Genomic DNA, 14,448 nt, shown 5'->3' on the forward strand with positions numbered 1-14,448 from the left:
TATTTTTGGCTATTGCTACAAATATACCCCAGCGACTTGAGACTGGTTTTGTGCTCCAGGGTCACATTTGTGAATCACTAGTTTACATAATGTATGATGTTTAACTGGCAAAGGCATTAAACCAGACTTTATTAATGTACACTGACATACTTTTTACATTTTAAATGTACTATTTACTGTTGCATTTTATTTTCGGGGGCACTGAAGCATTTAGCTGGACTTGAATTTCTTTAGCTTTAGCTTTGAGGTTAACCAATGCATTTTGTTTTTAGAAGAAAAAAAACACAAGTTTCAAAGAGATCAAATAATAAGTGGAAGACCCTCTGCAGTATTGGCACAGACCCCTGCTTTAAAAAAAGCTTTTGTTTACCACCAGCATTGTGTGGGCGGTAATAGCGCAGTGCTAATTATGTCTGGCTAACATCGATGATGTTTGTGAATCCTGCGCATTCTATAATGAGCCTCATTTACATAGGAAAGAGCTATGTTCAAGCAAAAAACAATTACAATGAATTGATTTTAAGATGCAAATAGCGCCTAGTTAAGTTAAATAGCTGGTGGCACATGAATCGCTCACAGGGTTAGATGGCGGAACTGCTTATGAGTTGATTGCATCTTGAATGGTTTTGATTGAAAGTCTCTCCTCGAACAGGTAAATAAGAACAAGAAATGGAAAGAGCTGTCCACCCACCTGAATGTGGGGACTTCCAGCAGCTCTGCCAGTTCCCTCAAGAAGCAGTACATCCAATACCTGTTCGCCTATGAGTGCAAGGTGGAGCGCGGAGAGGAACCCCCACCTGAGGCGTTCACTGTGGCAGAGAGCAAGAAGCAGCCACAGCAGGCCAAGATCCAGCCACCCTCACCTGGTGAAGAACTTTACAGTATCCACTGTTATAAAATCACTGTTAACTAGGCTTCATGTTTTATGTACTAAAGCAATAAAGCCCAAGAATTCATGGTTTACAGTGATTTTAAAGTAGCTAAGGGGTGTTTTTAGGCACGACACGGAGCAGAGCAGCCATATCAGCCAATACGGCAGCCATATCACCCTGTAGCCCAAGACTGGTTACCCACTGAAGCTAAGCAGGGCTGAGCCTGGTCAGTACCTGGATGGGAGACCTCCTGGGAAAACTAGGTTGCTGCTGGAAGAGGTGTTAGTGAGGCCAGCAGGGGGTGCTCACCCTGTGGTCTGTGTGGGTCCTAACGCCCCAGTATAGTGACGGGGACACTATACTGTCAACAAGCACCGTCCTTCGGATGAGACGTTAAACCGAGGTCCTGACTCTCTGTGGTCATTAAAAATCCCAGGATGTCCTTCGAAAAGAGTAGAGGTGTGACCTCGGCATCCTGGCCAAATTTGCCCATTGGCCTCTGATCATCATGGCCTCCTAACAATCCCCATATCTGCTGATTGGCTTCATCACTCTGTCTCCTCTCCACCAATAAGCTGGTGTGTGGTGGGCGTTCTGGCGCACTATGGCTGCCGTCGCATCATCCAGGTGGATGCTGCACACTGGTGGTGGATGAGGAGATACCCCCTGACAATGTAAAGCGCTTTGAGTGCCTAGAAAAGCGCTATATAAATGTAATGAATTATTATTATTATTATAAAAGCCCCCTAGTTGTTCCAAAATCACTGTAAAAGCACAGGTTTAGTGGTTTAATTGCTTTAATCAAAAAAATACTATATATATCTGGCAAAGTATTTCACAAATGGATCATAATCAAGGACCAGAACTATGTGTTTTATGATGAACAGTTTATTCTTGTAGCGCCCTGAAATCAACTTTATTTTAGCTTTATTATTCAACCTTTTTAACGTAATACATCAAATTGCATGGTTGTTGAGGATAATTGTTCGATTATTACTGTTACGGACATCAAAACAAGGAAAACAATCCCATAGACTTGAGCTGTTTTCTAGAGAACAGAATAGCATACAGAGTTCCCCCAGTCCTTGAAAATGTGAACATATCAGGAAATTTAACATTTTCAATCCCTTGAAAGTTAGGCAAATAATTCCGAAATTGTGGAAATTTGGAAAAGTCGTGGGCATTTCTGTAGAGAGCATCTGTTTCTTGGTATTTTCAGAGCTAAAATTATCATTTAGGTAATAATCGAGTTGAACTTGCATAGGCGGGCAGACAAGGAAAACAATCCCATAGACTTGAGCTGTTTTCTAGAGAACAGAACATCATACAGAGTTCCCCCAGTCCTTGAAAATGTGAACATATCAGGAAATTTAACATTTTCAATGCCTTGAAAGTTAGGCAAATAATTCCGAAATTGTGGAAATTTGGAAAAGTCGTGGGCATTTCTGTAGAGAGCATCTGTTTCTTGGTATTTTCAGAGCTAAAATTATCATTTAGGTAATAATCGAGTTGAACTTGCATAGGCGGGCAGTATTTGTTCACAAATCGAGCATTACTATGGCTTGCAAGCTTATTGTAATCAACCAAACACCATAGCAACCACACAGCAGCACCCCGGCAACCACCCTAGCAGCAAGGTGGCAAAATTTGCATGGGCAAAAATTCTTTACAATTCTTTTGGAATTCTACTTTATTCTCAATGAAATGTAATAGTGATGTTCTGGAGTATTATATTTTCATGCAATTCTTAGATTTATCGGCATCACTCGCATGTGGCTCTGGTCTGCCTGCCTTATAATGAATTCAGAGCTATAAATATCTGACAGGTGATTGAGTCAAACTGAGACGGACGGGGGGAAGGGCTGAGAAAGAGAGCTGTCAAGCTGCTGGCTTAAGGATTCCCGTCCCCCCTCTTCCTAAGGCTAATGACTGATGATGCCACAGGAAGAGAGAGAGAGAGAGAGAGAGAGAAAGAGAGAGAGAGAGCTGTCAAACAGCAGGGGAGGAATTCCCTCCGAGAAGATTAATGGGGGAGGAGTGTGGGATAACAACAAAAGTGACCTCAGCCTGACCCCTCGCTCAATGCAGACCAGTGAGCGAGCACTCTTCCCCCCCCCTCTCTCTCTACCGCCCTCTCCAACTCTCAAAATATGCATAAGGTCATTGGTGGTCACACAGACTGGAAGTGGTACAGCATAGCACCATGTATTGTTTACTTACAGTGCTGAAAGACGATTTTGTGGCTGGAAGCAGATCAAGGACATCCCTCGTTCTTTAATTCTGCCCCGATTCTTTTTGTTCCCCGCGCTGAAATCGTTTGAAGTACCTTTTACTGCTCTGAGCTGCGGAGGAAAATGCAAATTGGTTTTATTACTTTGCATCAACTGAGCCGTAGAAATTTCAGACGTTATTAGGATGCTGTCCTTTTATGCCATTGCATTTCTATGGAAATTAATAACTAGTTATTGGATTATGGAAATGCAATCTGGGGATTGTATGATTTTGGTTTCTTTCCCTTGAGCTTGGAAGAAGTGATTAGGACATTGTCATCTGCTTGTAGATTTATAAAATACCATTTAAGGAGAATCAGAATATAATTTTTTTAAAAAGGGTATTTTAAAATATTACACAAGCTGTTTTATATGTTTTAATGAGGCTTTTACATTATTTAAATTGAGGCAATATTTCACTATGACTGGAATCAGTTTTAAATCAGGAATTGCAAAGCAGTTAAAAAATATTTTCAGTGCATCTCAATTTATTATTCAATCATTTAAAGGGGTCATATGATGTTGCTAAAAAGAACATTATTTGGTGTATTTGGTGTAATGAAATGTGTTTATGCGGTTTAAGGTTAAAAAACACATTATTTTCCACATACTGTACATTATTGTTTCTCCTCTATGCCCCGCCTTTCTGAAACGCGTCGATTTTTACAAAGCTCATCAGTCTGAAAAGCGAGGTGTGCTGTGATTGGCCAGCTGTCCAGTGTGTTGTGATTGGCCGAATACCTCAAGCGTGTGACGGAAATGTTACGCCCCTTAAAGGGATGGTTCATTGCGATTTCACAATTTTTTTAACGTTAGTTAGTGTGTAATGTTGCTGTTTGAGCATAAACAATATCTACAAAGTTACGAAGCTGAAAGTTCAATTCAAATCTTTATATGAATTTATTGCATTGCAAATTTAAGAAAGAATCAAAATGCTAAATGTTTTTTTTTCCATGCCTTACCTTTCACCCTAAAAGTTAATCCCCATTTTTATGCATGTAATAATTCCTTCATATAATGTACTCCATTTCTGCTCTGTCCAACAGCAAACTCAGGCTCTCTTCAAGGGCCGCAGACTCCTCAATCTACAGGCAGCAGCACTATGACAGAGATGCCAGGAGACCTAAAGCCGCCAACACCAGCTACCACACCCCACGGACAAGTGACCCCTCAGCCAACTGGCAGGTGGGCTAAATTGGTGCATTATATTTTAATGTCCGTTACTCATGTATGTGTGTCTATGTATTGATTTGTTGTCCTTGTTTTATACCACGTCTTTAGAAACAGTGGTGTTAGTGTGCAAGATCCATTCTCTGAAAGCAGTGACCCAGCCTTTCAAAAGCAAGGCCCCATGCATGGAGGAGGCAGTGGAGATGCCACCTCTAGAATGCCGTTTGACACCAGTAAGGATCCCTATGGAGCTGCTAGGAAAGGTGTGTTGCTATTACAATTACTGCATATAGGGCTGGTTTCACATTTCTTCTGTCTGCTCACTGCTGCCTCCATGTGTCTTCCTTTTTTAAGAGATGCATATTCATTATTTTCTTGGACACTGCTGCCATCTAGTGTCTGCAGGTTAAAGCCAGCATGAAATCAAAATTGTCCTAGTTTACTTTTTAATCTTTACTACTATAAAAGTATTAGTGAATTAATTTCATGCCTCGAGCCCTTTTTCTTTTACCATTTGTAATGGAGCCATGAAAATATTTAGTAGTTCAGCTTCATTTTTCCATCTGTGTTAGAAATTGTTTTTATTTCAGTTTACAAAAAAGTTTTGTTCTTTTATTACACTATTAACACATCTACAAACTGGGATAAAGGTCTAGCTCCATTCTGATATGGAACAACCTCTTTTCACAATCTACAAAATACCCAGTGGATAAAAGTTATGTCCTACATTTTTATCTCATTGAATGTTCTGTTTCAAAGAATATTCTGACATTGGAAGTATGTTGTGGGTTGTGAATACTCTTTCGTGTTTTTTTAGTTTTTTATTTTTCTTGCAGTTTAAAGTGTTAATTTGTTCACAGGTGGCTCTGAGCCCTTTATGCCAGGGCAGATGCCAGGCAGCAGCATGCAGGATATGTATCCACGTGGACCGCCCTCAGGCATGGGTATGGGCCCACGACCCCAGTACTCCTACAACCCTGGTTTTGAAAGGAGGTAAGCCAGAACATCTTAAAGTCAGTTTATTAACTGGATAAAAGCAGTGCAGAAATGAAAATCAGCATGTCAACCATTATTTAATGTTTATGTTCACAGGCCAGAGCATGTCATGGGTCCAGAGGGGGGAATTGGCCCCCCTGCAAATCAGAACAACATGGTGCTTTCCAACAGTGATCCCAGCATGTTCTCAGGCAGTAGATACGCCTCTCATCAGAGGTAAGAAATGACTGCTTTTGACTAGTGTATGAGAATGTATTTGGTGTGTAGAGCTATAGTGTAGTATTTTCTGTTTTACTGTAGACATGGACATGAAGGCTATGGGCAGCAGTACCCTCACAGTATGCCATATGGCACACATGGGATGTATGCCCAACAGCAGGTCAGACATCAAATGTGATCAAATTTCATCCCTCTTTGTGTTTGTGATGACATTCCATTCCATTGTGGTAAATATTTGTGATTACTGCACTATTTTAACTTTATTTACTTGCAGGGTTATAAGCGGCCTGGGGAAGGGATGTATGGCCCTCCTGCTAAGCGCCATGAGAGTGAAGCCTATGGTATGCAGTACGGTGGCCAGCAGCCTGACATGTATAGCCAATATGGTTACCCAGAGCGTAGGCCCATGCAAAGCCCGTTCCCCTATCCATATGGACGCGATCGCATGCAGCCAGGTGGGCAGGGACCTTCTCAGCACAGCATGATGAGTGGTGGACCACCCCCATCCTCCAACTCCAGCGGTGGGCCTCAGGGGAACATGTGGCACACCAGGCATGACATGAGTTACCCTTACCCCGGCCGGCAGGGTCATGGGCCCCCCTACACCTCCATGAGCCGTGGAGATGATCCAGAAGTCAGGGCCAGTCAGGACAGTCAGTGGCCTGGTCAGCGTCAATCCCCCTACCCACCACACTCTTCGTCCTCCGCCAGCTCCATGCCCCCCATGGCTAGCCGGCAACCACCTTCTTCCTACCAGTCTCCTCCAGCAATGCCAAACCATATCTCTCAAGTCCCGAGCCCTGCACCATTCCCTCGGTCTGTGGGTGGCTCTATGTCACCCAATAAGGCTCATATGATGGCCTCTATGAAGCAGATGCAAAAGCCGGGTGGCCCAGGGTCCATGCCAAGCTCTCAAAGTGGTGGTCATCCTGGGCAAGGCTTCCCAGCAATCCATCGGGAGGTCACTTACCCATTAGACTCTGTGGAGGGAACGCAGCCTCAGCTTAAACCCCGCCGAAGGTTAACATCCAAAGAAATTGGTAAGAAGTTCTCTTCCAGTAATAAACAACTTCTAAATGGTATGGTTATGACAAGGTTCTAACTCTGCTCATGTATCTTAAGGCACACCAGAGGCTTGGCGTGTAATGATGTCCCTGAAGTCTGGTTTGCTTGCTGAGAGCACATGGGCCCTAGACACAATAAACATCTTGCTATATGATGACAACACAGTGTCTTCCTTTGGCTTATCTCAGGTAAGTGTGTACCAGGCACTAATGTGTTGTAAGACTTGGGTTCAGAGGGCAGGAAATGATTGCAAAAGTCTTACATGCTTTTGAAATTTTGTGGTCGTATTTTAATAGCAGTTTCTGAGAAATGATTGGTGTATATACTTTGATAATGAATGTATTGGGTTTTGTGTCTTTTCCTTGTCTAGTTGCCTGGTTTCTTGGAGCTCATTGTTGAATATTTCAGAAGGTGCTTAATAGAGATCTTCGGGATTCTTGAGGAATATGAACTCGAAACAGAGGGTCAGAAAACTCTTCTTGGTCCATGTTCGGAACCCACAGAAAAAGAGCAACCTTCCGATCAAGACCTAAAAAGCCAATCCAATACAGAACAGGTGGAGAGATTAGATGTGGAGCCTGAGAAACCTCAGCCCAGCAGCTCAGCAGCAGCACTTAATATGGAGAAAAGGGAAGACTCTGCAGAAGGTAAGGCCGACGAAAAGAACACTGGTAAAGAACCATGTCCTCCAGTGGAGTCCAGACCCAAGCAAGCCAGTAAGTATGACAAACTCCCAGTGAAAGTTGAGGAGAGAGAGGTTGTGGCTGATTATGTGGAGGATCGATCAGAGCTGCTAGGCCTGGCCGGGGAGTTCACCAGTGGGCTTCTGCATTGGAATGCAGGTGGAGGGGACTCTACTGCCCACATCCAGACCCATTTCGAGAGACGTAGGGAAGAAGAACAGAAGCCTTCAGAGAATCAGGAAGGTGTACGGGCTCCTGGAAAAGAAACGGTTGAAGAGGAGCACAGGAGGGAAGAGGAACTGAAAAGAGAACTTCCAGGGCCCTCAGAGGAAACCTTGACAGCCACTGTGGATGACATGCTAAGTTCTCGTCCAGGGTCCCTATCAGAGGGTGAAACTCAGACATTCCCCTTCCGCAGCAGAGAGAAACAGAGCGGCATTACTTTGCTGGAAGATGAGCCCCGATGCTGGGATGAAGCACCTCTTTCAGTAGCCGAGGGCTGGCAAGATGAGTTGGCCAAGCGCTGCATCTGTGTGTCCAATATCATTCGTGGACTCTCCTTTGTCCCGGGCAATGACAGCGAATTGGCTCGGCATCCAGGTTTAGTGCTCATTCTTGGAAAACTTGTGCTTCTGCACCATGAGCACCCTAAAAGAAAAAGGATGCCACCTACCTACCAGCGAGAGGAAGAGCGAGGTCTGGCTTGCAGCAAGGACGAATGGTGGTGGGACTGCCTTGGTGCCTTGCGTGAGAACACCTTGGTCACCCTTGCCAACATTTCAGGACAGCTAGACCTGTCTATCTATCCGGAAAGTATCTGCCTTCCAATTCTGGACGGGCTTCTCCACTGGATGGTGTGCCCTTCGGCGGAGGCCCAGGACCCCTTTTGCATGGCAAATGGCTTCTCCTCGCTTACACCGCAGAGGCTGGTGCTGGAGTGTCTGTGCAAACTGAGCATCCAAGACTCTAATGTTGACCTTTTGCTGGCCACACCCCCTTTTAGCAGACAGGAGCGCCTCTTTGCCACATTAGTGCGGCATGTTGGTGAGCGAAAGAGTCAGGTGTGCCGCGAGATGGCAGTAGCCATTCTCTCCAATCTTGCACAGGGTGACCCAACAGCTGCCCGAGCCGTTGCCCTGCAGAAGGGCAGTGTGGGAGCCTTGATAAATTTCCTAGAGGACAGTGTTGCCATGGCACAGTATCAGCAGAGCCCTCACAGTCTCTTGCACATGGGACACAACACCCATCCCGAGCCGCCCAGCATCAACATGATGTGCCGGGCCGCCAAAGCTCTGCTGGCCATGGCCCAAGTGGAGGAGAACAGGCCTGAGTTTGTGCTCTACGAGAGCAGGCTTCTTGATATCTCGCTGTCCTCCGTGCTGAACTCTGGTGTGGCGGCCATCCTGTGTGAGGTACTGTTTAAGCTCGGCCGCTCGTGACAGGCACAAAGGAGCAGGAGCCTAGAGTGCCATCATGGGAACGTACAGTACGGCTGAGCTGAGCCACAGAGATCACACAGAACTGTCGGTGTTATATTTTTATTTAAGGGAAAGAACACAAACAAAAATCGTTTTTACATACAAATGAATATATAGAGAATATATATAGCTCCTCTGCCCCATTTCCCAGTTTTCATTTTGGATTTTTAAATGATTTTAATACAGATATTTAATACTTGGTCTTTGTTTTGTTTTCTATTCTTTTTTTATTTGTTTAGTTTTGTTTCATGTGTATTTTCTTTTATTTGTTTTAACCAAAGTTGGCATCTGATACCGTTAGTTTTTAGAGTATTTTGCTCTCAGAATGTTTTTAATGCAGTGTTTCGTTTGTTTTCTTGTGGGGCTTTGTTTATTCGGGGAATGCAGATTTATTTAAATTGTGAGACATGTTGTAGATAGAATTTCTCTTGCAATGTGTTGCGATCAAAGAACAAAAAACAAACAAAAAAAAAAACTGATTTTAAGACATACATGTATACAGCTCTGAAAAAAGCATTGTGCAATAGATTTAGCTGGCTCAGAGGGGAGATGATGAAATGTGAATGACCACCAGTATTGCACTGTTTCACCACACCAGTATCTGAGGGTCAAGCGAGTGTTGGTTCTAAACTGACTTGCTTCCATATTAGTGCAGCCACAGAGGGTCCTTTCAAAACTCAAAGTGCTTTGGTTACCCCTCTTCTCTATTCTATACCCACTGGTCGATTTGTATATAGGAACTGTACATTAAATGGGCCCCTTTTCACATTTTTTTTTCCCTCTAAGAGATGTGGTATTATACAAAGTGAGTAGTTTATGCTACATGCTATTGACATTTTGCAAATGAATATTAAGTCATTGTTTTCAGGTGAGGAGTCTTGAAACATGTAAGGGGCCGTTCACACAGGGTGGGTTCTTGCATTTGATCTGCGCTATTTTTATTTAATTGTTGGTCATATGTGCACATGCCCAACAGACATCTTTGGTGGTTGTGATGATGCACTGGTGTCTTTCAAGACGCCGTTGAAGTTGAAATGCATATTTTGAAACGCTTTACATTTGGAAGGCTTTACAACAATGGACCATTCAGATAAATTTGGGTGCTGAAAAAGCATCTTCAGTGGATCGAGCATGTATACAGGTGCATCTCAATAAATTAGAATGTCGTGTAAAAGTTAGTTTATTTTAGTAATTCAACTCAAATTGTGAAACTCGTGTATTAAATAAATTCAGTGCACACACTGTATGTGGGAACGCATAAACACACCTGTTCAGTTCCGAAGGATGCAAGAATTTGTCCTCTGTGAACGAACGCCCCCAAAGACTTTCCTGTGTGTCCTATAATAGAGTTCTGTGTGCCAGAGATAGCTGTGGCTCCCTCTAATGGCCTTAGATTTTGGAAATTACAAGCTAACTGAAAGACGTCTGATGGAATAAATGTAATTCAATGTGAACGTTACCCCAAAACGACTTAATGATTTTAACAAAAAATATGTACAACTCTTTATGTAAGCTCTTTTTGCTCCATATGATTTGATGACCATTGTTTATTCAGTATAAAGTCTTTATACATGTTCCACATGTTAAAAGTAAATGTACATGAAATTTGGTCGAGAACTGTGAACGTCGTTTTTCAGTGTTGTGTTATTTTTTTTCGTGTCAGAGTGCCCAAAAAAATTTAATTTACCATGTATATCCTCAATATTGTAATATTTAAAAAGCAAAAGACGGAGTTTCCTGGCAGTTAAGGTTAATGGGTTCTGGTTAACGTTTTTTTCCTGTCTATCCAGTGCTCTGTGCTGCTTCGGTCACATCCACAGTTTAACCAGATTACACGACCCTAAATGCACAGAAAACGCTCACACTGACGCAAGGCTGTCATTCTGTAGCTGTTCTTCAGTCACTGCAGGGCACATGTTTTCATCCTCTGTCCCTTGAAGCTTTTATTAGACCTTGTCATCACATGATGCCACTTTAACACAGTGGCTGCTTTAGTTTGATATTTAATGTATAAACACCACCAGTCAAAGGGCAGTAATATTATTTGCTAGGCCCACACAAATGTGCCAAAAGTATGGTTACCAAAAAAAAAAGCTAATTAAATAACTGAGATAGTACAGTACGTTCAAACATAAAACTTCCACACTTGTGACTGCAAGTGCAGAGTCAAAGTCTCGTGGCTCAGGCTGTGAAAAATCCAGTGTGGCACAAGAAATTGAGACAAACAACCATGTTGAATTGTCCAGGCCTTCATCGAGGCATTTTCCAGTGCTGTGACCTCAAACTTGATACTGGATCTAAAATTGGCTGATTGAACCGACTGGTTGACTCGCACTTAACCAGACTGACCATCTGATAAATAATCTTTCCAGGCAGTCAGTTAAGGCTGTGCGTTCTTGATAATAGACTGTAATTGTTTCTCATTTTGACTTGAAGATGGAATTCCAGTCAAATGGAGCAGAATTCTCTTGAGCCTCTTCATTTTTGGGAATGGCGGGGAAAATGGACTGCATTTTCTGACGAAATTCCTTCCGCTGCAATACAGAAATGATTTATATCAAACAGTAGTTGCAGATTATAGTGAGAAGTAAGTAAGTGAAAGTGGGCACATGGCATTTAAAGGGGTCATATGATGCGATTTCAATTTTTCCTTTCTCTTTGGAGTGTTACAAGCTCTTGGTGCATAAAGAAGATCCCTAAAGTTGCAAAGACTAAAGTCTCAAATCCAAAGAGATATTCTTTATAAAAGTTAAAAGTTAACCACGTCTACCTAAAACAGCTCGTTCTAACACGCCCCCACATACCTACGTCACAATGTGGGAAGATTTGCATAACGCCGCCCAAATGTTCACACAAAGAAAGAAGGCGTAACTTTTATTCTCGCTGTAGAATTGTTGCTTCCGCCGCCATGTCGTGAAGGCGCGGTGTGTTTCGTTGTGAAAGCGATACTACTTTGTGCTTGAGGTATTCGGCCAATCACAACGCACTGGATAGCTGGCCAATCAGAGCATACCTCGCTTTTCAGAACGATGAGCTTTGTAAAAATCGACGCGTTTCAGAAAGGAGGGGCATAGAGGAGAAACAATAATGTACATTATATGGAAAATAATGTGTTTTTTTAACCTTAAACCGCATAAACACATTTCATTACACCAAATACACAACAATGTTCTTTTTAGCAACGTCATATGACCCCTTTAAAACCATCACTTTAAGCAGGTACGCACGCTGTGGACGCCTAGAGCCTTCCAAACGGTGAAGCTCAGGAGACCAACCCCACACCAGGCGTAAAGGGAGCCCCATCCCAACGCCCGCAACGCTAACGATGCACCGCTTTCTGGCACCGCAGCAGTTCCTATTACACCCTGAGCACATCAAGAGGAAAAGAGGGTCATTTACTGCAGATATTGTACTAAAGTATTTTGTTCAGTATGCTTACACTTAGCTACAAATGTATATTATATTACGAAATACTACTTTGGGTCAAGTGAGACACCATTCAGAACCCATTCTACTTCTGTAGTCTGATGCATTATAAAGTGAAACAGGAAAACGTGAGGAATGACCTTGATTTGATCTATCAGGCTTTAATTAGATCATGGAAATTGGGAATTAATTGATTCATAACAACATCCGAACAGGAAGTCATTTCAAAGGAAGAACACATTGCTTTGTTTTGGAAAAAGATTACAAAAACTTTTTTTTTTTCTTTGCAGTAAGAGACACGGATTACATTTTCACAACCAAAGCAGCATTAAAATGTGCATTAAAAAGTAAGGACTGAGCTTCACAAAACCCCATTTGTTCTCAGATTTCAAGAATAAAAAGCCTCGAACACAACTACAACCACATTTCTATAATAATCCTCCTCCAAAATATAAAAGGTTTAAAAATATATATTTTTCAGAGGGGGAAAAAAAACAACAGATAAGTTGCACTGGTGTACAAGTATAATATACAGGTATGCATTTATTTTATTCAGAAATAATGTAAAATACAGGTAAACAAAACTATTACAAACATTATAAACACTATAAAAAGTATATTAGCTCTACAACAAATAATTTAAATGCAACTGTATTCAGAACAGATATAAAATATATAGTTTAAGTATAAAACAAACATAATACTGGGATTCATTATAAACGGCATTACTTATAAATGCCAGACACAAACAAATTTAAAGAGAATCAAACTACTAAGTTGCTTCAGAATAAAAGTAGCAGCACGTTTCAGAAGAAAAAAAAACAATGTATTTATGAATTGCACAAAATAAGATCAGAAACGTAGTTTATTAAGAAAGTAAATAGGGACCGTTTTGATTTCATGTTGACTTTAGTAACTAAGTAGTTTGTGTACGCAAGTCTCAAACAGATGCAGCCACCGCTAATGACATTAACTGGTTTAATGTGATTTAGTGTTTTTAGTGCTCTACATATTAGATTTGCTCTTATTAGAGCTTACATTGTAGCAGCCATCGAGGAACATGCTTTAGAAACAGTGATAATAAAAACTTGACAGCTAAAGATACTGATGTAATCATTAATGATTTAACTAAATTATTTATTATTTATACATTTTGTATTGATTTATATATATATATATATACACAGTGGGTACGGAAAGTATTCAGACCCCCTTAAATTTTTCACTCTTTGTTATATTGCAGCCATTTGCTAAAATCATTTAAGTTAATTTTTTTTCCTCATTAATGTACACACAGCACCCCATATTGACAGAAAAACACAGAATTGTTGACATTTTTGCAGATTTATTAAAAAAGAAAAACAGAAATATCACATGGTCCTAAGTATTCAGATATTTCAGTTTTTCTTTTTTAATAAATCTGCAAAAATGTCAACAATTCTGTGTTTTTCTGTCAATATGGGGTGCTGTGTGTACATTATTGTCTGTCTTTTTTTTTTTTTTACATTTTCTGAAGAAAACGTGAGTAGTACTTGCCTATGCAAAACTGCCACCCCAATGATATGACGCTACTCTGCCCACCCTTAAATTTGTAAATTTGTATGATATATGTGACCCTGGACCACAAAACCAGCCATAAGGGTCAATTTCTCGAAATTGAGCTTTATACATCATATGAAATCTGAATAAATAAACTTTCCATTGCTGTATGGTTTGTTAGGATAGGACAATATTTGGCCGAGATACAACTATTTGAAAATCTTACAAAATATCTTCATGGCATAAAAGAAAAATCGATAATTTTCACCCATACAATGTACTTTTGGCTATTGCTACAAATATACCCCAGCGACTTAAGACTGCTTTTTTGCTCCAGGGACACATATATGACTTGAGTCCCTCCATCAGTGTAAGCTTACGAGAGCTTTCTGTCTGCCTGGCAAAATCTGCAAGTCTAATCACTTAGGAAAAAAATAAAGTAATACCACATCTATCCCTAACAAGCTACACATTTTGAGGTATCATCTATGTCCATGTCGCAAACACCGTGGGACAAGTTGATACTGTGCCGAAGTGATACTGCCCTGAGAGGACACAAGTCTAGTCAAGTGATTTGTCATTACAGGAACTGGGCAAGACACATGATCCGTCGGCGTCACTGACCTCACATTGGATTTAGCCACTTAAAAAGCATTTTAGGCAAGACGCGTGTTTACTGATGTGGCGGTGGCCTAAAAATAGCAATGCAAAAAAAAAAAAAAAAAAAAAA

The 14,448-nt window shown here is 41.3% G+C and overlaps 1 protein-coding gene and 1 long non-coding RNA gene across 2 annotated transcripts in view; one reads left to right on the top strand and one right to left on the bottom strand.

Annotated features, from left to right (window-relative positions):
- LOC107742311 (AT-rich interactive domain-containing protein 1B-like) overlaps positions 1–8,811 on the top strand; it is a 105,041-nt gene extending 96,230 nt beyond the window's left edge. The window contains exons 14-22 of the mRNA XM_016555237.1: positions 653–866; positions 4,189–4,327; positions 4,424–4,575; positions 5,173–5,305; positions 5,405–5,524; positions 5,609–5,687; positions 5,802–6,567; positions 6,650–6,780; positions 6,963–8,811. Of these exons, the coding sequence (XP_016410723.1) occupies positions 653–866; positions 4,189–4,327; positions 4,424–4,575; positions 5,173–5,305; positions 5,405–5,524; positions 5,609–5,687; positions 5,802–6,567; positions 6,650–6,780; positions 6,963–8,714 (3,486 nt within the window). The 3' untranslated portion in view covers positions 8,715–8,811. The remainder of the gene's footprint in view (positions 1–652; positions 867–4,188; positions 4,328–4,423; positions 4,576–5,172; positions 5,306–5,404; positions 5,525–5,608; positions 5,688–5,801; positions 6,568–6,649; positions 6,781–6,962) is intronic.
- Positions 8,812–9,993: 1,182 nt separating this feature from the next.
- The window catches only part of LOC107742320 (uncharacterized), a 6,579-nt gene continuing 2,124 nt past the window's right edge, over positions 9,994–14,448 (bottom strand). Inside the window, exons 2-3 of the long non-coding RNA XR_001640299.1 lie at positions 11,981–12,118; positions 9,994–11,287 (exon numbers count right to left, since the gene is read on the bottom strand). This is a non-coding gene — a long non-coding RNA (uncharacterized LOC107742320). The remainder of the gene's footprint in view (positions 11,288–11,980; positions 12,119–14,448) is intronic.

This window comes from Sinocyclocheilus rhinocerous, unplaced genomic scaffold (assembly GCF_001515625.1).
Source record: "Sinocyclocheilus rhinocerous isolate Xijiao unplaced genomic scaffold, SAMN03320098_v1.1 scaffold973, whole genome shotgun sequence".
Taxonomy (NCBI): Eukaryota; Metazoa; Chordata; class Actinopteri; order Cypriniformes; family Cyprinidae; genus Sinocyclocheilus; species Sinocyclocheilus rhinocerous.